The sequence below is a fragment of the Mastigoproctus giganteus genome, chromosome 7 (genome assembly GCF_048544385.1).
Source record: "Mastigoproctus giganteus isolate SK-2022 chromosome 7, ASM4854438v1, whole genome shotgun sequence".
NCBI lineage: Eukaryota > Metazoa > Arthropoda > Arachnida > Uropygi > Thelyphonidae > Mastigoproctus > Mastigoproctus giganteus.
In genome coordinates, this window is record NC_143581.1 from 33,513,791 (window position 1) to 33,536,410 (window position 22,620).

At 37.1% G+C, this 22,620-nt stretch overlaps 1 protein-coding gene across 1 annotated transcript in view; it reads left to right on the forward strand.

Annotated features, from left to right (window-relative positions):
• Positions 1 to 22,620, forward strand: part of LOC150082804 (DNA topoisomerase I, mitochondrial-like) — a 214,617-nt gene that overhangs the window by 9,910 nt on the left and 182,087 nt on the right. The window contains exon 2 of the mRNA XM_090378288.1: positions 10,416 to 10,495. Coding sequence (XP_090234414.1) covers positions 10,416 to 10,495 — 80 coding nt within the window. The remainder of the gene's footprint in view (positions 1 to 10,415; positions 10,496 to 22,620) is intronic.

Here is a 22,620-nt window from a genome sequence, read left to right on the forward strand (position 1 = left end):
CAGCTGGGAGTCATTGCAGTACAAGTAAACACTTGGGTTGTGTTAGGTAGCTAAGAATAGGAACAGTTGCATGTATACTTGCGTATACACTAATGCTAGGAGTTTGGTAAATAAATTAGATGAATTTGAGGTGTTGGTCAAAACATCAAAGGCAGATATTGTTGGGATATTAGAGATGTGGTGTCACACAGATATAAGGAATGCAGAACTGGAATTTGGGGAGTACAATGTGTATAGTAAGGGAGGATGGGTTATGCTATTAGTTTAGAAATACATAAAATCCAAGGAAGTGCAGCCAGTTGACATCGCTGGACAGTGCAGTGTCGAGTCAGTTTGGTGTGACGTAAGCACTGGGAGATCAAAATTGAGAGTAGGAGTGTGTTATAGCCCTAATGACTCTGATGAGTATAATAAAAAAACTGTACAGGGAAAGAGTGGGCCAGCAAATCAGAGAGTCATAATGGGGGATTTTAATTTCCCAGATATTGACTGGAATTTGTGGGTTGGTCACTCGCACACTAGCAAGGCTTTTGTGGATTTATTGGATGATTGTTTTCTACATCAGAATGTTCGGGAGGCAACTAGACGGAGTAATACTCTTGACCTGATTATCAATAGTGATTCTTCATGCATTAAGAATCTGCAGATAAAGGAACCACTATGTAGTAGTGAGCACTGTGTGCTGAAGTGGGATTTACTCAAAGAGGTAACAACCATCAGGGATAAAGGGAAGGGTTTTTGCTTTTGTAAAGGCAACTATGGTGGTCTGAGACAGTATTTAAATTCTATATCATGGAACCAACTGATGATGTTACCAACAGCAAATTCAAAATGAGAAGCATTCAAAGAATTTATCTTGGAAGCTACTAGGCTTTACATACCAATTAAGAAATATTGTTTGAGGTTTAGGCCTAAATGGATGTCAGATGAACTAATGAGACATGTGGCAGAGAAGAAAAATGCATGGGATACATATAAATTAATGGGTGACATGTGACACGGAAGCTTACGATAGATATAAGCTGGTCTAACCAAGTCACAAAGGAGGTTAGGCAGGCAAAGGCAGATTATGAGAAATCTTTGGCAAAGGATGCAAAGAAAAACAGCAAAGAGTTCTTCACCTGTGTAAACTCTAGAAGGAAAGGGATGGATCAGATTGGTCCACTGTATATTGATGGTTCAAATGTTAATGATCCTGCTCAGGTGGCTAACAAACTAAATGAGTATTTTGCATCTACATTCACCCATGAGAAGTTATTCAAGGAGGGGAATGCCAGAGGTGAGTTAAACTCTGGCAGTGAGCTAGATGATTTTGTAATAACTGAGAGGAAAGTGGGGGAAAATTGTTGAAGATAAACATAAAAAGGCACTTCGGGTGGATGAAAGCTTTCTTAGACTCAGGGGAGGTACCCATGGACTGGAGATGTGCAAATATGACCCCAGTTCACAAAGGAGGATCAAAGGGTGATGCAAGTAATTATAGACCTGTTAGTTTAACTTCTGTTCCAGGGAAATTAATGGAAGCACTGCAGGATCATCTAGACAAGATGTCAGTTATAGCTCGGACACAGCATGGTTTTGTTAAGGGGAAGTCTTGTCTGACCAATTTGATTGGATACTATGATGTGGTCACAAAGGAATGGGATGCAGGGAATAACTTTGATATCATATATTTGGATCTTAGAAAGGCTTTTGATACTGTTGAACAAATTGGAGTCAAATTGCTGCTGTGGATAAAGGAATGGTTGAAGGGGAGAAGACAGAGAGTGGTAATCAATGGACATTGCTCTTCGTGGACTAATGTTATTAGTGGAGTCCCTCAGGGTTCAGTGTTGGGTCCATTGTTGTTTTCTGTATTTATAAATGATATTGATTATTATTATTAATATCCATATGATGCAAGGAAGCCTGAGGCTTATGCTGCAACAGGGGAAAAAAAAAGTTCCCGAGTAACCCTGAGAGAGAGAGAGAGAGAGTTAAAAGTAGAAGGGAATCACCAAGAAAGAGAAGAATGATGATATCCAGCTCAGGACGCTGGGTGTGCCAAGCCCATACTCACCAGATGTGAGCCCCCGGGGTTAATGATGGTATATCAGGCTTAATGTCCAAGTTTGCAGAAGATACAAAGGTTGGCAGGGTTGTTAAGGACACTAATGACAGTACACTGCTGCAACAGGATCTAGAAAAGTTGAGCAGATGGGCTGAGAGGTGGCAAATGAAGTTTAACATTGAAAATTGTAACGTACTACATATGGGATGCAGTAACCCCAGAGTAACGTATCAACTCTGTGGTACTACACTGACAGTGGTAGAGAATGAAAGGACCTAGTGGTAACTGTGCAGGCAGATATGAAGTTTTCTGAGCAGTGCAGATGGTCTGCAAGCTCAAGTCAAAAAGAGTTTTTCTGGAAGTCAGAAAAAGAGTAGCTCATGGTGTCTTGTCAATGATATACAGTCATACCTCGGTTAACGTTACCTCTGATAACGAAGCTTCGATATAACGAAGTCCGCAATTTCAAGCCCCATTTAACATAAAAAATATTCCAATTTAAGGCCAACGCCCAACAATCATTCGATTGGTGACTGACAGCGACTCATTACGTACTCCTGGGCTGTGGGTGTGTCTATTATAACAGTTTTGGGCATCATTTGTCTAATTAATCGTTGTTTACACTGTACAGGGTGTGTTTCAGTGTTGGTGCATTGCAATAATTGACGTAGGTTCTTTGATAGCATTACATAACGTAGATTTTGTAAATTTTAATAGAAATATTTTTTTTAGTTAAAATGTCAGAATCAAAGAAAAGCAATTTCTTTGGAAACTAAACTAAATATCGTACAACGTGTTGAAAGCAGTGAAAGAAAATCCGACGTGGCACATTCTTTAGGATTAGCGCAATCAACTTTAACAACCATACCAAGTCAATCAGAAAAAATAAAACACTCTGCTCTGACTGTTTTATTTTTTCAGACAGCGGCAAAATTAACTCACTTAAGGAGTCCAATTTTAGAAAAAATGGAGAAAATGTTAAGTTTGTGGATAAATGATACGTCACAACGTCATATGCCTTTAAGTCAAGTGGTAATTCAAGAAAAGGCATTATTTTTGTTTAATCACCTGAAATCTAAATAAACTGAAGAAATTACAGAAACTTTGGGGCTTCTCGTGGTTGGTTCGGGAAATTTAAAAAACGGGCCAGGATTCATAGTGTAAAATTAATAGGAGAAGCTGCAAATAAGTTTCCAGAAAAACTAAAGGAAATTAGTTGACTGTTTATTTAATAAAACTTTTCTTTGTTCGAAAAAAATCTTTTCATTTTCTTTACGTAGGAACGTATCCCTATTCTGGCCACAGTATTTTTACCTCTGAAAACGAAGTTTCGCTTAACGAAGTAATTTCGTGGAACGCATCCTATTCGTTAATTGAGGTATGCCTGTATAGGAATTTTTCTAGCAGGGATAAGGAGGTGATTATCCCCTTGTATAAGGCAATGGTCAGGCCACACCTTGAGTACTGTATACAGGTCTGGAAGCCTCATTTTAAGAAGGATGTAGAGCTGTTGGAACGAGTACAGAGAAGGGAAACAAGATTAGTGAATGGAGCAAAGTGTTGCTTCTATGAAGAAAGGCTTATGTTTTGCAGATTACAGTGTCTGGAAACTAGGCACCTGCAAGGTGATCTGATTGAGGTGTATAAAGCCTTGAATTGTTTGGTATGCTCAGCGCTGATGGGATTCTTCCTCTTGCTCAAAATAATCATCTGAGAGGCATAAATTCAAATTGAGGAAAGACAGTTGCAGGATAGACGTGCAGAAGTTTGCCTTTAACCGTTGGTAGTTGATTGGTGGAATAGACTTCCATCTTTTGTTGTGGAAGTTGATAGCCTAAATAAAATTAAGGCTGAGCTGGACAGGTATTTGGAATAGAAATAGGAAATTATTTATTTTTTTTTTTTTTTTTGCTGATGCTGCATAAGCTTGCTTTCTTGCATTGTATGCCTTTACTAGTGCTAATGCTATATTTCTGAGAATTTATTAACGTTACAAATATTTTTATTTAATACAAAGATAAATATAATATTTTAGCAGAATTCTTTTTTTAATTTGGGTTGCGGAGTCAAGGTGACCCACTCTACAATTTTGATAAGCAATTACTCAGCCACAGAGCAAAATGACTTCCAGCTTACCAAATACCTCAGCTTACATCTGCCATTAAGGTTTGGGGCATAGGGGCTTGAGAAAAATTGTTTTTAAATATATAATTTTTTTTTTCTCTGGAATATAAAAAAAGAGATATTTACAGCAAGATCAAAGAACAATTTTTAAAAATGAAATAATGGAGCATTCCTGAGCATGCAACCTCAATTTTGTTGTTGAAGTTCTTGTGCTAATCAAAAATTTCACCTTTGTTTGATACAGAAGACACATCGCAGTAACATTATTTTCACTTTTCAAAAAGAAATAACTTTTCATATCCAACCCCTGGTAATAACTTATTTATTTATTTTTTTTTATGTGAACCCCAAACATGAGAGGTATTAGAACCTATAGTACTTAGTACCGTGCTTGGGTTGGAGGTTGAGAAGACGAAAGAAGATATTTGTTGACATTGGACTTGAACTTCTGTAGATTGTAATTTTCAGGAAATGCGTATGAAGGAAGGTTGTTCCAGAAAACGGCAGATGAATGAATAAATGAAGAAGTTGAAAAGTTGGTTCTGTGGGTTTAAAGTTGGACAGTAAATGGATGTTGGCTGGTGGCGGCACGTGTTCGGACTGTTTTGAAAGAGAGAGGGGGAATCATAGAAGCCAAATCAAAAGATCAGTGCCCATGGAAGTATCTGTAGAAGAGGCATGCAGCAGAAACAGTACGTCTATGAGAAAGCGAGTGGAGAGACTCTGTTAGAGATGAATCATTAATTAACCTAACTGCCCTCTTCTAAATGGAATCAAGAAGCCTGAGAGAGGTTTTGGGGGCACCACCCCAGATGTGGAAACAATATTCCATGGCTGGGCAGATTTGCGATTTATACAGAGCGAGCAGCTGTTTGGAAGAAAAGTAACGCCGAGAGCGAAAGAGAAAACCAAGTTTTTTAGATGCAGAGGAAGCAATATTTGTAATGTGCTTGTGCCAAGAGAGATTAGAAGTCAGGATAGTCCCCAAAAGAGATATATCATTTTGCCTAGAAATCGGAGTGTGACTAAAGATAAGCATAGGAGCAGAAGAATCCTTTTTGCGAGATATAAGACAAGACTGAGTTTTAGAAGGGTTGAAATCAACTAAGTTGTCTTTGCCCCACTGGAGAATTACCTGAAGATCTGCATTTAAGGAATTGTTAGCAGATTTTCGAGAAGTTGAAGCTGATTGAGCAGGACAAGGTTTATCAAAATGGAAAGTGGAATGCAATGTGCTATCATCGGCAAAACTATGGATAGGATTTCCAGTCAATGGAAGAAGGTCATTAATATACAAGAGGAAAAGAGTGGGGGGGAAAGAACTGAACCTTCGGGGACACCGGCATTAGTGGAGAAGTTAGAAGACAGAGCCATCTACCATCACCCTCAGTGAGTGATCAGAGAGAAAACTGGATAACCAATTACTAAAAACAGTTGGCAAACCATAAGATGGAAGCTTGTTTAGAAAACCTTTATGCCAAACACGATGAAAAGCCTTTGAGATGTCAAGAGCAACTACTTGTGTTTCACCGAACCTTTCCATTGAATTAGTCCATAAATGGGTAACATAAGCCAGATTGTTTGTTTGTTTGTTTGTTATTTAGGAGCATTAGCAACTAAGGCCATATTGCTCCGGGATATGCGGTGGTCATTCCCTGACCTTTCCGCATCCTCCGTATTTGGTGGTGACGGGCTCGAACCCCGGTCTAATCAAGAAGCATGTGCTACGCACTGCTGCTCCTTCCCACCTGGCTACGGAGGCGCCACATAAGCCAGAATATCACCAGTGGATCGACACTGACGGAATCCATACTGGCGTTCGTTGATCAGACGGAAGGTTTCTAGGTAGTTTAAGAGTTGGTGGTTAATTGATTTTTTCATTACTTTAGAAGTAGTAGAAGTAATTGCAATGGGATGATAATTGGATGGGAGAGATTTGTCACCCTTTTTAGGGACTGGCTGGATATGAAAAAATTTCCAAGCAGAAGGAAAAACACCTTTGGAATAAGAAAGTGAAAAAAGGCGGCAAAGAATAGGGGTAAGTTCAGTAGCACAGGTTTTGAGAACAAGTGGAGAAATACCATCGGGACCTGGAGCTTTCATAGCATCAAGATTCACAAAATCCTTTTGACGGAAGACCACAGGAGGCATTGAATGGAGCGTGTTGGGAATGGTGGGAGGTGTTTTACCAAGATCATTAATACATGAGCTGAAAGGAAAATGGAATGCTAGCAGGTCAGCTTTATCCTTGGCTGAAGTGACAACAGAACCATCTGGTTTGGACAGTGGTGGGAGTAGAGATGGGCAAAAGTTGCAGCCAATAGCTTTGGCAAGAGACCAGAATACTCGGCTACCATTAGGGCAAGAAGCAAGTTTTCTACTCTTAGCTTGTTCAAACTCTAGTTTTGACTGATTAATAACTGCTTTTCAATTGTTGCGAGCTTTGGTGTAGGCAGAAAATGAAACTGAAAAATTAGTAACAAGGCAATTACGATATGCAACATTCTTCACTTGAACAGCCTTAGCACATTTATTGGAAAACCAAGGTTTAGATAAAGGACAAGATTTTAAAGTGGAGTGTGGGATAAAGTATTCCATTCCTGCAAGAATAAATTCACTGACACGATCTGAGCAAACTTTGACATCAGAAGTTTTGAAACAGTAATCAGACCAAGGAAAAGAAGTCTCTCAGGTCATCCCATTTTGCATTCTTGTTATGCCAAACAACAAGAAGTTGGGAATAGCCATGAGATAAAGGTTCCATTGGAGAAGAGACAATCACCAAGTTGTGATCTGAAGTGCATAAAGGACCTCTCACTTCAACCGTGTACTTAGAAGGGTTGTTTGTGAGAAAAAGATCAAGCGTATTGGCTGTATGATTAGGATTGTCTGGTATTCTTGTAGGTAAATGAACAATCTGTGCAAGGTCATTAGTAATTGCAAAAACCTCAGCATCTCGACCTGCAGGGTCGGTTTGACTAGAAAACGGAAGCCAGCTGGAGTTGTGAACATTAAAATCACCAAGGAAAATTACCTCATTGTTAGGAAAGTTGGACTGGAGAAAGTCAAGTTGCAAAGAGAGGAAGTCAAAGAGCTCCAAGTGATTAGTGGAGTTGGGAGAACTGTAGAGAGACAACAGATGAATTTGACACAATGAGGTAGAGAGATTTTAAGCCAGAGAAGATCAAAAAGAGGAGATTCCAAATTGTCAAGTCTCTGACAGGGAATATCATAACGGACATATGCACAAGTACCATCTTTGAGGCGAAAGGAATCGTACAGCAAATAATTTGGGCATCTGAGATGAGCAGTAGTTGAATCAACCAATAACTGAGATTCTGTCAGAAAAAGTACGTAGGGTTTGGCAGACTGAAAGTGGAAATGGACATCATTGAGATTACAATTGAGACCACGTATATTTGGGAAATGAATTAGGAAGTGCTTGGGAGGTTTAGATCTTTTTGCAGATAAGCTTGCTGTATTAGTTTGACAATTCATGGTGTATTCAATAGTAAGAAAAAGTGGGTGGGATATGCTGTATGAGGTAATCAAATTTTCGGGTATGGCGTACACATGGTAAGAATATACCCATATCCTTGACATAATGTGGCCTTGACAATGGCGTACACACTACTCGGACTCCCTCCAGTCACTATCTGGCAGAGTAGAGGTAGCAAGATTATATCCGGAAGCCTCCTGGAGAGTTACCAATAGGTTCGGTCCGGTGTACTAACTAGTGGCCGGTCTGCGAACACCATTTTAGAGCTGTACCCTGAAAATGTAAGGAATATTGGATCTCGCCACGACGTTCATCATAACCTCAAAAGTCATCAATCATACTGCATGATTGAAGAGATAGGGAAGAGTTGACGGAACTTAGCTCTAGAGACTAAACATGGGTTCCACTACTTCAAGCCTCCAATAAGCAAAGTGGTGGTATAGCACCGGTTGATGAGAGTCATCTACCACCTAGTACTGCCTGGTAACATAGAGGGGCGAAGTTCCTCCATGTGGTGTGGGTGCCACACCTCGACCCCTGCTTACATTGGTTCACACCTTGGTGGTCACCCACCATGTGCTTGTGCATGGAGGTTATACCCAGGATTACTGGTTATTTGATTACATAACTCGTTTAACCAGCAACTCAAAAAAAAAAAAAAAGAAGAAAGAAAAACCCATATAAATAACAATGAGCTGAGTCGAGTACGTAGCTATAGTTTATTCCCTGAAAGGAGATACAGTAGACTTTTAGAATAACAGCACCTTCGGGAATTGAAAATGCCATTATTTTGATTTTCAATATTTGATTTTAATGCAGAAATATTGAGGCTAAATAGAGAGATTAAGAATGCAATTTTATTAACTGCACATAAAAAAACATAAACGTGTTGAGAATCCAATGTTATATTCTACCATTAATAAACTCCTGTTTACTTCCATTCTATTTTCTATTATTATATCAAGTTTTGTCACTAAACTCTAATATTTTTAATTATTCTTCTTTTCTTCTCTGTATAAGGTTTATTAACTTCAGGAGCCATAGTGAGGGATTTTTAATTTAAAATAAATGTAAAACAGCGCTATTATCTGTGGTGTCAGTACAGAATTCACTTTCAAAATGGAGAATTTTAACAAAAATGTAATCACTTGACTTGCTGTTTTCTTTTTTTCGGCACTGCAAGACATCTGCACTGTATGTAAAGATCTGATTTCAATGTGCTGTTATTTAGACGGTCTAGTGTAGGGTTCGAGCCCGTCACCACTAAATACGGAGGATGCGGAAAGGTCAGGGAATGACCACCGCACATCCCGGAGCAATATGGCCTTAGTTGCTAATGCTCCTGAAAACCAAATAACAAACAAACATCTAGTGTAGTAACTGTAAATAAACATACCAAATGATTAACATATGTTCACTTATTGGAGTCCAAATAGACTGTAGGTCTCATGAGACAAGGGTTGGTTAACAGAAGATACATTTACAGTATCCACTGTAGTCCAAAAAATGTCATCATTAGAAATATATGCTGTATTTGTCATAATTTCTGGAAGCTAGAGAAGAAAACAAAAGTTTTAGACGAGTGACTGTTTAAAGCAACATCATGAAATTGCCCTGTTTGATGGGTGTAAATTTATTTTCAGAAATACTGTAGTGACATTTATAAAAGTATATTACAGCAGAAGAAGGTTTCACCTAAAATTTAATACTCTCATATTATTTTTTGAGGACAAATGGAAAACATTGGCGTTTACTTTTCCTTTTGATCAACTATTCCTGTGAATGTTACTTTATAATATTAAACCGTTTTCTTGCCTGTGAGAGTGGTGTCTCCTTGTTCCATATAGTCAAGTTGACACTTTGGCACCTTTTAATAGAAAGAGCAGTATTTTTTCATTTTAACATGGTGGATGCACATGTATTCAAATTTAAAAAAAAATAAAAAAAAAAAAAAAAAAACCCTAAGAAGTTAAGATTAACTGTACAGTAGTAAAGCTTAAAGGAATACAGAAATAAAAATGAACTAGGAGACACAAAGCAAAGGTGGAGATGAGGTTTCTGAGAAATTCAAGGATCATGTCTACAGGAACATTACAGAATGTAACAAACAATGTTTGTTTGTTATTTGGTTTTTAGGAGCATTATCAACTAAGGCCATATTGCTCCGGGAATATGCAGTGGTCATTCCCTGACCTTTCTGCATCCTCCGTATTTGGTGGTGATGGGCTCGAACCCCAGACTAATCAAGAAGCATGTGCTACGCACTGCTGCTTCTTCCCACCTGGGTACGGAGGCGCCACAACACTTGTAATGAATTCTGAATATTTCTTTTTGTTATACAGCTTACACCAACTTAGACTTCTGTGGGACTTTGGTTAATCTGACCCTAGATAATAAAGTCTCCTGTATAAGATATTGATTATGCTACTGAAAAATTAAATTTGAATATAAAAGGGAAGGTGATATTTCAAAATAAATAAATAATTTTTTTCCAAGCTTATAACATATGGTTAGTTTCCTTAACATAACATAAGCTGGCTTTTGTTCACAGCTATAAAATCTCTTAACTTCAAGTCAGGTAAGTTGTTTACCTTTCATTAAGAAATAATAGATACCTTTGCTGGTAATATAGAAAGAAAGAAATTTTATTCTTCTTTGAAAATGTGATTGTTCTGTAACATAATGACATTTATCAGAGACATATAAGATATCTCTATTAAGATATTCATCGCTTTAAATTAGGCAGAGAGAAAAAATACAAGTTTAAAGAACACATGCAAGAAGAAAATTGATGATGAAGATGACAAGCCCTTATCACTGAGGTATTATAACTTTCACTTTTATTGCCTGTGGAAAATTTTTGTTTTAAAAATATTTCTGAAGAATTTTAAAATTCTAGAAATGATGTGAGAATATTTTCTGTATTTCCAATTAAGTTCCAGCATTGATTCCAATAGCTTTTAAGTAATCTTTACTTTCAAAGAATTAAGAGATTTATTAATTTGAAAACATTGACCTTTTAGCTTAACATTTTAAATTTAACCTCTCCACTTAAGTGAACCAGTTCATTATTTGGTATTTCTTTTTCTAAAAGAATAAAAGTATAACAGCCAATAATTTGTGACATAAATTGATAAATTCCCAAACTTGGAAATTAATAAGTATTTTCTTTTAAACATTATTTGTGGTGTTTTTCAAATTTTCAGTTTTTTGTCTCCACTAAGAGAGTGCTATGTAGTGGTGGCTAATTACTTGTCTGATAACCTCTTTCTTTAGTTCTTATTTTTTGCAATAAGGTATGTCATAGTATAGAATCAGATTAATTATTAATGAAATGTTGTCTTGCAGGTATTTTAATTCACCAAGACATTCATCTAATCAGATCCAGCTTCAGAAAATGAATTCTTTATATATTATTTTCTTGATGATAAGATGCACTCAAGTTTTAGAAGGCATTTGGGGGAGGAGTGAATTTTATTATGTATACTGGAAACAAATTCACAGGTGCTTATACAAAATGTCAGTTCCGAAACACGTCCTTGCTTATTTTAGAATGCTGGAAGGAAGTGTCACGTTTCCTTAGTTCCACAATTCCTTAGGAATTAGTGTCACATTTATGAATACTGATGTTATGATGTGAACTTTCACTTTCTTCAAAGAGTGCATCATCTTCATTGTCATCGAGGGTATTGCAGATCCAGATTTCTTAAAAGATTTGGCAACTGTCTCATGTTTCAGTAAATCCTATGAATTTTTCACCATTTGGACCCTTATGAAATTCTTAGCTTTATTTGTTCTGTTGGTGTCAAATTGTAATTTGATGTGAACAGGACTGTATCCATTTGATTCGTTACTAACATCGAGTGCTTTAAATGGTTTATTAATTAAGATGTCCAATGGCTGCATTTAGCTAAGGCCTCCTGGAATCGCAGTTAAATCTTTAATTTGGCAACCATCATTTTTGTCATTTCCATTACATGTATCCTGATCACAAAAAGAGCTAGACTTTTCAGAAATCTACCTTAAGAAACTATACTTTCTGTAGCCACAGTTAGAGGTAAGTAAATATCATTATTTATGCCTCACATACCTTTGAACCAAATGAGATAGGGGGATTTTGGGCAGCATTTTCTAATAAAAAAATAGTACACCTCTTATGATCTCAAATATGGTAATTTCCGTTCTGTGTTACAGAGCAACTTTAATATAATGCAAGTGTTGGGACAACTATAATATCCATGTTATTAGCTAATTGCAATATAGCTGGAAAAAAATTTTACATAATTTTTTTATATGAATGCTCAATGACTAAAAGACATGAACTACTAATTCTTACCGGAGTGAGTTTGCTAAATGTGCGTAAGCCCTGGTGTAAGTTTTTAGCAAGCTGTTTGGAGTATGGTTCTTCACAGATTTTGAAAATTTGTAAAAATGAAAATTTTGTACAAATGCTTTTAAATATTAATTTTCTCTTATTTTAACCTGATTGTTCAAAATTAATTAGAGTGAAATTATTCTCAAAAATAAAATCAGAATTTAAAAAATTAATAAATCAAAAATCACTAAGTAATACATTAGCATTAGTAGAGGCATTTGATGCAAGAAAGCAAGCTTATGCAGCATCAGCCAAAAAAAAAAAAAAAAAATAAACCACTTCCACTTCACCCCTCTGTTCGTTCAAAATACCTGTCCAGCTGAGCCTTAAACTTATTTAGGCTATCCACCTCCACCACAAGGGATGGAAGTCTGTTCCACCAACCAACCACCCGCTGGCTAAAGGCAAATTTCCGCACGTCTATCCTACATCTGTCTTTCCTCAATTTGAATTTATGCCCTCTCAGGTGATTTTTCTGAGCTAGAGGAAGAATCCCATCAGCATTGAGCATGCTTAAACCATTCAAGGCTTTATACACCTCTATCAGATCACCTCGCTGGTGCCTAGTCTCCAGACACTGTAATTTGCAAAACTTAAGCCTTTCTTCGTAAGAGCACCCCTTTGTTCCATTCACTAATCTTGTTGCCCTTCTCTGTACTCGTTCCAGCAGCTCTACATCCTTCTTGAAATGAGGATGTAGAGCTGCAGATTTTGCAGCTCTACATCCAGATAATCAAATCAAGAGTAATACTCCCTCTAGTTGCCTCCCGAACATGCTGATGTAGAAAACAATCATCCAATAAATCCACAAAAGCCCTGCTAGTGTGTCAGTAACCAGCCCCCAAAATCCAGTCAATATCTGGGAAATTAAAATCTCCCATTATAAGACACTCTGATTTACTGGCCCACTCTATTTCCCTGTACAGTTCCTTATTATACTCATCAGAGTCATTAGGCCTATAGCACACTCCTACTCTCAATTTTGATCTCCCAATGTTTATGTCACACCAAACTGACTCCACACTGCACTGTCCAGCGATGTCGACTGGCTTCACTTCCTTGGTTTTTATGTGTTTCTTAACTAATAGCATAACACCTCCCCCCTTCCTATCCTGTCTGTCCTTTCTGTAGACGTTGTACTCCCCAAATTGCAGTTCCGCATCCCTTATATCTGTGTGACACCACGTCTCTGATATCCCAACAATATCTGCCTTCGATGTTTTGAGCAATACCTCAAATTCATCAAATTTATTTACTAAACTCCTAGCATTGGTGTACACGCAAGTATACCTGCACCTGTTTCTATTCTTAGCTACCCTAACACAACCCATGTGTTTACTTGTACCGCAATGGCTCCCAGCAGTCTCTGAAATACCATGCATCTTGTTTTTCAGGCTTCTGCTCATTCTAATAGAAGCAGTGCAAGAATCTCTTTCACCTCTGCCAGTGGCTACTGTCAATCTATTGGTCTTTGTCTCCCCCCAAGCTAGCAGTTTTCCGACCCACCTAACACTGCCTAGATAGCATCAGCAAATATTCTTGCACCCTTTCTATTTAAGTGTATCCCATCCCTGTAGAAGCAATCTCTCCTGTTAACAAGTACAGTCCAGGCTGAAAAAAATTTTACCCCTTGAGCCTTGCACAATCTTTCCAGGGCCGAATTGATCGACAAGGCTCTCATCATATACTCCCTCCTATTGTGTCTGGGCAGAATTGCAGACACTTTCAAATTCAACCCTAATTCTCGGCTTTTGTTCAACAGTGACCTGTACTTGTTAAGTAATTCTGCCGGTCTCCTACTCTTAATATTATTAGTGCCAACGTGTACAACTATATCACCTTTTGTGCCCTTAAAAGATGATATTCGCTCTACAACGTCATCAACCTTTGCCCCCGGCAGACATACCCTGGTCCTGTTCCACCTATCTTTTTTCCAAAGCATGTTCCCCGTTTCCCTGACAATAGAGTCACCAACAACTACTAGTTCCTTCGGGACCAGCGCATTCTGCCTTGGGGGTTGTCTGTGTGTCACGCGATGCCCAAGTGCAAGCTCTGGCGTTGATGTGGGCAGCTGAGAGCTTGATGGGCCCCTCAATTTAGTTTATTTGAGGGCATCCACCCTGTCCTTCAAGCTCTCATATAGGCCCATAAGAACGCCGAGTTGTTGCCTGACATCGATACACTCCTTGCATCGCGCACACACAAAGACATCCTCCTTGGCAGTATCATGTCCCGTACCCGATTGCTCTGCAAACATCAAGCAAACAGTGCATTTTATAAGGCTGTGAGTCAGAGGACAACTGCCCCCCTCAGTTCTGCTCTGAGCCACAGCACTTCCATTAGCTTGAGCCTTTTGCTTTGCTGCTCTGGTCTGAGTCATGATTCTATTAATTTATTAATTAATTATGTTATTAATTATATTACGTTTGTAATCTAAGTCGTTATATGTATTTATTTAAACGTACAATTTAACTGCTAACGAAGTTCAACTAACGCTATCTAGTACGGTATATAACTTACGGTATATCTAGTACGGTATCACAATGGCGGGAAAGTTACTAACGGTAGCGGTTGTTACGAACACGTGGAAACCCTTACCGATACTTTTACAAGGCCGAGTAAAGAATAAATACACCAAATTAATCAAAAAATCACAAAATAATGTTATACTACTAAATTTAAATCAAAAGTTTTAGAAAAACAATAATTTCAAATCAATAAATAAGAAAAATCCACTTAGCGGCTTGGAACACGACCGTCACTAGTAGCCTCGTCAGCAGACTCGACATGCTTAACTTCATCTAAGTTTGAGCTTAAATTGTTAGATTTATTGGTTATTGAGTGATTTCTATTACACTTAGTGTGTGATGAGTAAATGAATTAGTCTGTATTCAACAACTCTGACAATGTTATTGTAATGATGATGATTTTTCAAACTCAATTTTGGAGTTTGTTTTCAAGTCTAGAAAAGATGAATTAAATTAATAAATGTAGGAATATTGAGTGTTATGTTTATCTAACTTAAGATGCTTATACTAAAAGTAAAATTTTATTATAATGTCACATTATTATTAATTTTGACTTAGTGATCGAGGATATTCTGTATACAGTGGATTCCAGTTATTTGGGCCACCGGTTAATCGGGGCAGCCGTTATTTGGGGCAAATCTTAAAAAACAGAAACCAATCGAGAAAATAGCCAGGGTTTACTTCGCTTAATTGGGACAGCATGCTGTTTAATCGAGGCAGGAGACCGCAGCACTGGAGATTACCTTATGATTGTCTCCGACGGTACCACGTGGTTCGGTTGAAATTCTGGAGGTCACAACCATAAAACAATCAAAACAATTAGCAGTCACCTGTTTATTGGGCTTTTCTGTTAGTGAAATCTATCATAAATGGACAGTAAACTCGATCTTACTGAATTTGCGATAATACCGACAGCTGGAATTCTGTGGGTTATTATGGTGAAATGTGTTTACACTTACATGAAATCTTCAATCATAAAAAAATTAATTTTCAGATCTTCTCTTCGTTCCTATTTTTAAAGCTTTGTAACTCGTTACTCCGTTCTCACTTGCGCGTATCGTGTTACTTGCAGTTTGTGTGTGCCGTGTTTTTTGTTATTGATTGCTTATCTTTTTACTGTTTTAAATTTTAACCTCCACCCACAAATGTCAGTGAACAGAAATGTCAACTAGTTTGTATGTACATATTACAGTACATATTAATTATTCTGATTATCACGTATATTCTTCCGATTTTCACATATCATTTTTAATTTTTTAATTGGTAAGGTAATAAAGGGTAAATTTGTGTTTAATATATCTTTGCTTTTATAGCCTGTGGATAATATTCCTCCTATTTTCACTAATTATAATTGCTGTTTAATTCTAATTAAACAGCAATTCTAAATTCCAGCAATTCGCCGGAATATAAATTTAAAAAATAATAAGTTTAAGTAACTTTAACCCAAATGACATGGCACCCCTGGAATTCAATTCACAAACGTGATCATAATGAGAAGCGCTTACTGCACATCATATAGTGAACAGTACTTTACTGTGGTGAGTTCTTCGTAACGTGATTTGATTGTACAGTGAACCAATTGTAAAGGGGGGGGGGTACGTTGTATTTTTAACTATTTACGTGAAACTTCAGATAATTGTGGCAGCCGCTTAATCGGACCAAAATGCACTAGTCCCAATGTGTCCCAAATAACCGGAATGGACTGTATATATATATACACCTTTTGCACGACAGTTACATTTCACATAACATAACCCCTGGCTTGTAGCTGCGAAGAGTGTTGTGTATAGTTTATGCCTTGTGTATGCAATAAACAGTTCTTTTATTTAACAAAAATTCATTTTAAAAAATTTTAAATAACTTGTTGCTACCTTCTTTTTTGATACAACGTTATCTCCTCCATCTATTTATATATCACTTGATTCAGTTTTACCAACTTCTGGATCTGAATATTAGTGAATTTAAGTATAAGTCCAAATTGGACTATAATGGCTGACAAGAGTGATCACTTCCTCTTTTGACTTTAAAATATATTTTTCAGTTGCATCTATCATAAATGGTGTCTACAGTCATTGGTAAAGCAGATAGATGGCAGCACTTACTGGAAAATTTGAAGACAAATTGTACTTAAGCACATTTTATGAAATGTGCTGTATACAACCTTGAAAATTATGTATGTACTCAGGGCTCCCCTGTGGAAAACTAAGTATAATGTTATCTGTACTTTGAGAATTGTTAAGCAAGCAATTTTTATCATAAGTAAATTGTCATTCTTTATACTGTATGTAAAAATATTGAATACATTGTTATATATTCTAATTATACAAGCAACTAAATAGGATGTAACAAATAAGGTATCATAAGACAATTAAGTTCAAAGCTTTTGCCTTCAACTTAAACTAAACTAAACAAAAAGCTAAACTACTAAAGCTATAAAAAGTCATTGTACATGTTGGGTATAGCCATATAGCCACTTCTCTACATTGCTATAAACAAACAAGTTTTCTTCTTAGTACATTGATCTCATATTGTGGCAGCACTTTGCTACACACGATTTTTGGTTATTGCAATGCTCCATTGTAAAGTATATTGCTTTTTTTATTGGATCAGTGTTATTTTAAGTTAGAGTAGCGCAAAGGTAAATTTACCAGATAATATAAATGCACAAAGATTAAAGTCATGCCACCTCCTTTTACCTACAATAGCAAGAAAATGGATTACAAACTGAGCTAAATCTTTTTTAAAATCTGATTCCTGCATACAATTGTAGCATACCCCTCTAGAAATTAAAAAGAACATTGATTTAAGGATGTGTAGGAATAATTAAATGACTCAAAACAATATACCAACTTTAATAAAAGTAAAGCAACAATCAACAGGGTGAATAAATATATATATACACACAGTGCTTTATTTACAAGTCTTCTAATATGTTGAAATACTGTTCAACATATTAGAAGACTATTAATGCACTATAAACTATACAAAGGAAGCTTCCCCTAACTGTAAATTTTCTGAAAAACCTTTGTCATACACAGAACTGGATATATGCACACAAAGTTAATTGTGATGAGTAGAATGATAGAATATTTGGATGGATACTAAAAGTATAAATGGTAAATGAATAATTTTCAGAGACAATACAAAGAAAATAGGTGAGGAGGAAATGGGATATACATGGGGTAAGATCTAAGAAGCCATGGGTGACAGAGAATATAAGGGAATTTAAAAAATACTGATAGGTGAAAAGAGATTAACAAGAGGCTTAGACAAGTAATGGATAAAGTAGATGATTGGTGGGATGGGTTTGCAGGAAATCAGGAAGATTGTTTTAATGAATGAAAGAGTATAAGGAATATCAGCTTGGAGAAAAAGAAAAGATGTCAGGGTGTATAGATGGAAGGAAGTTGAAGGTACTAAGAAAACCAGAGGAAATAAGGGAGGATGGTGAATTTATAAGGGTTATATGGGTCCAATGAGCATCAGGAAGATGATTTTGATAATGTAGGAATAATAAATCAAGAAAGCTTGGGCAATCATAATGGAGTAAGAGGTAAAGGAAATAAAGGACATAATGAAATAGTATTGATGGAATAAAATTGGAGTTTATAAGGTTATTAGGAGAAGTGAGCTTAAGAGAATTAACAGAATTACACTGGCGTTCAAAGAAAGTGCATCACCTCTTAAAATTGTAATTGTCATCCGAATAACGTAACTATATGGCAATATTTCCTACAGATTGCATCAGATAAGATTGACACGCATAGGTGATGATGTATTATTGCATCAGCTGTTACTTTCAGCTATATAAGCACGCTGTGCAAGGGTTGCAGTCATTCCTTGCTAGTGTCAGGATGGTGAGTTATGTGCAGTTGATGCCACGAAGAAAGAGTGCTATTGTTGCTTTACACGAGGAAGGATGTTCTTCCCATTATATTGCTTATAGTGTCTTGTAATCAGTCGACAGTGAGTAGATTTATTTTCAAACTTAAGAATACTGATTCTGCTGATAGGAAAAAAGGAACCAGACACAAATGAGTTTCTAAGCCAAAACAGGGCCGTGTTTTGAAGCGCTTATGCCTTAAAAACTGTAAAACTTCTTCGGCTGAGCTGAAAAGAGAATGGGAAGAACATACAGGAGTTGTAGCAAGTGCAGTAACAGTCTGAAGACACCTCTTCAAAAATTGACTTGTAGCCTGTCTAAGAAGCCCCTCCTCACACAAAAAAAAAAAAGAAAAAGGCCCAGTTAATTTGGTGTAAGTTGCATGTCAAATGAACCCCTGAGCAGTGGAAGTCAATTGTTTTCTTGGATGAGAAGAAATTCAACCTGCATAGCTCTGATGGGAGACAAATGATTTGCTGTAGACGTGATGAAGAATACCATCCAGACTGTATGGTGTCTACAGTGAAATTCCCTACCAGCCAAATGATATGGGGGTGCATTTTGTATTGCGGAGTAGGTCACCTGCAGCTTATAAAAGGTTCCGTGAATGCCAGTGGATGTCTGGCTATATTGCTGCCAATGCTATCCAATGACAAGGAGCAGAGTTGTCCTGAAAGATATAGTTTCAACCTACCATGTAGTTTCAACCTACATCTTTCAGGATGGCTCTGCTCCTTGTCATTGGGCGAAAAGTGTAAGTAGGCACTTTTGTAGTTACTTTAGCTTCATTTCTGCATTAGAGGTTCGACAGTAATGTGTTTACATTTGTTGCAGGTGAAAAAATGGTTGGAAGAACGGTCCATTACAACTCTTAGCTGGCCAGAAAACAGCCCGGAACTGAATCCTACAGAGAACTGTTGGCATCATATGGAATCTGCAGTTGCCAGAAAAAACCAAAGACCCTTTGAACTTCAGGAAGCCATAATTCGTGTTTGGAACTACGAACTATCAGTTGATTTTGTTCAGAAATTGGTCTTGTCACTGCCTCTACGGCAGTGGTTTTCTACCTTCTTTTAATAACGGCATCCCTAAGTAATTTATTTTATTTTGCGGTACGCCTACTCAATTTTCTGCCAGTTAGATCCACTTCTCTTTCTGTATATGTCTAATATTAAAAAAAAAAAAAAAAAAATGTTAGATGCCAGTTACTACAATAATATAACTATAAACAAAATTACAATTAATAATACAAATTATATATATATATATAATAATTTTATTTTTATATAGAGGTACTAAGTAAACATCAATTACAGATCACTACAAAATTAAAAAGATACCGTACATCTTTTTATAATGAAATAAATATATAAATTTAAAAAATAATAAGTTTAAGTAACTTTAACCCAAATGACGTGGCACCCCTGGAATGTTGTTGCAGCACCTTAGGGTGCCGCAGCACCCTGGTTGAAAACCACTGCTCTTCGGTGTGTCATCAGGGCCAGAGGCGGTTCAACTAAATATTAGTTTGCACCTAAGTATAATGCTATCTGTACTAGAGAATTGTTAAGCAAGCTTTTATCATAAGTAAATTGTCATTTTTTATACTGTGTGTAACAATATTAAATACATTGTTATATACCCTAATTATACAAGCAACTAAATAGGATGTAACAAATAAGGTATCATAAGACAATTAAGTTCAAGGCTATTGCCTTCAACTTAAACTAAACTAAACAAAAAACTAAACTACTAAAGCTATAAAAAGTCATTGTACATGTTGGGTATAGCCATATAGCCACTTCTCTACATTGCTATAAACAAACAAGTTTGCTTCTTAGTACATTGATCTCATATTGTGGCAGCACTTTGCCACACTAGTGAACTTTTCATTTTGTTTTCCATTTAAAATGATAAACTGAAGCAAATTGAGGGCTTCTGATAACATTTCAGCCATAATTGTCGTGTTTACCAAAACTGTTGTATGAAGGTTGCAAATGCTCATTTTGGAATATTTTGAGAGCACCTGTCAAATATTACTTAGCTTTGCCTTAACTATAAATGTTTTGTTTATATTTCTATTTGTGATGCCAGTCATTAATGTAACATACCATCGAGAAAAAGGGTTAAAAATGTGAAATTCCTAGGTGATGCCCTTTCTTTGAACACCAGTGTATGTACGTTGCTGTAGGATCGATGGATTGGCCAGAAGGTTTTGAGACTTCTTGCTTCAAGAATATCAAATAAAAGGATGAAGGAAATTGTGGGAAAACAGTTTGGTTTTAGGACGTGGGGAACAGGGCGACACTGAAAGTGTAGAGATAGGAAGAGGTGTGAGGTGGGTGTTGTCTTTATTCAACTTTAATATACAGGTGACCCCCGCTTAACGCTGATAATTCGTTCCGTAAAAACAGAGCACTAAGTGAATCCGCGCTAAGCGAGCGCCGCATTCCCGTAAGGTAACATATGTATTTGTGAGTTGCGGTCGGTGTCATAGGATATTTCCTAATCAATAATAAACGGGAGTGAAAAGATGCACAAATATTGGTCAAAATATTTAAAATTCAAATATTTGTACATATAAAATATTCTGCATTACATACGTATATAATTATGTGGTAACTACTTGCATATCAAAATTAAACTTAAAATTCCAATTAAAATCATGAATTTAATTGATCAAAATTGATTTAATTTAATTGATGAATTTAATCAAGAAAAATGTGTCGATTTTGGGTTGAACTTTGGCCCTCTTCCAAATAAACTAAAAGGGGTTATTAATTTTAAATCCTCCGCAGCGTTACCAACCAATAATAAAGTCAACCGATCCTTCTCCGCTTTGAAACCTGGCATGTTTTTTTCTTCTTTCAATACGAAATTTCTTTTAGGCATTCGTTTCCACAAAAGTCCTGTTTTATCTATGTTAAAAACTTGTAGTAGTAGTAGTAGTAGTAGTGGCACATGATGCTTGTTTGTTATCTGGTTTTTAGGAGCATTAGCAACTAAGGCCATATTGCTCCGGGATATGCGGTGGTCATTCACTGACCTTTCCGCATCCTGCGTATTTGGTGGTGACGGGCTCGAACCCCGGTCAATCAAGAAGCGTGTGCTACGCACTGCTGCTGCTCCTTCCCACCTGGCTACGGAGGCGCCTGGCACATGATGCAAGAAAGCAAGTGTAGGAGCTTATGCAGCATCAGCCAAAAAAAAAAAAAAAAAATCATCACACCATTCCCTCCAAATGCCTGTCCAGTTCCTCCTTAAATTTATTTAACCTATCAACTTCCAAAACGACAGATGGAAGTTTGTTCCAGCAATTAACCACCCGCTGGCTAAAGGCAAATTTCCGCACATCTATTCTACATCTGTCCTGTCTTAATTTGAACTTATGTCCCCGTAGGTTCGTAATCTGAACAAGTGGAAGGATCCCATCAGAATTCAGCGTGCTCAACCCATTCAAGGCCTTATAGACCTCAATCAGATCACCGCGCAGGTGCCTAGTCTCCAGCCACTGCAATTTGCAGAACTTAAGCCTCTCTTGGTAAGAGAATCCCTTCATTCCCCTCACCAATCGTGTTGCTCTTCTCTGTACACGCTCAAGCAAATCTACATCCTTCCTAAAATGAGGCCTCCAGACCTGTACGCAGTATCAAGGCGTGGCCTGACCATTGCCTTATACAGAGGGACAATCACCTCCTTTTCCCTGCTAGCAAAATTCCTATATATCATTGACAAAACCCCATGACCTGCCCTAGCAGCCTGTCTGCATTGCTCAGAAAACTTCATATCTGACTGCACAATTACTCCCAGGTCTTTTTCATTTTCTACCACCTTAAGTGTAGTACCACACAGTTGGTACGTTTCTCTGGGGTTACTTCTACCCATATGCAGTACTTTGCATTTGTCAAGGTTGAACTTCAGTTGCCACTTCTTAGCCCATCTGCCCAAATTATCTAGATCCTGTTGCAGTAGCACACTGCCATTACTGTCATTAACAACCCTGCCAACCTTTGTGTCATCTGCAAACTTCGACATTAAGCCTGATATACCTTCATCAATATCATTGATAAATACACAAAACAACAGTGGACCCAACACCGAACCCTGTGAGACTCCACTAATAACATTAGTCCACGAAGAGAAGCACCCATTGATTACCAC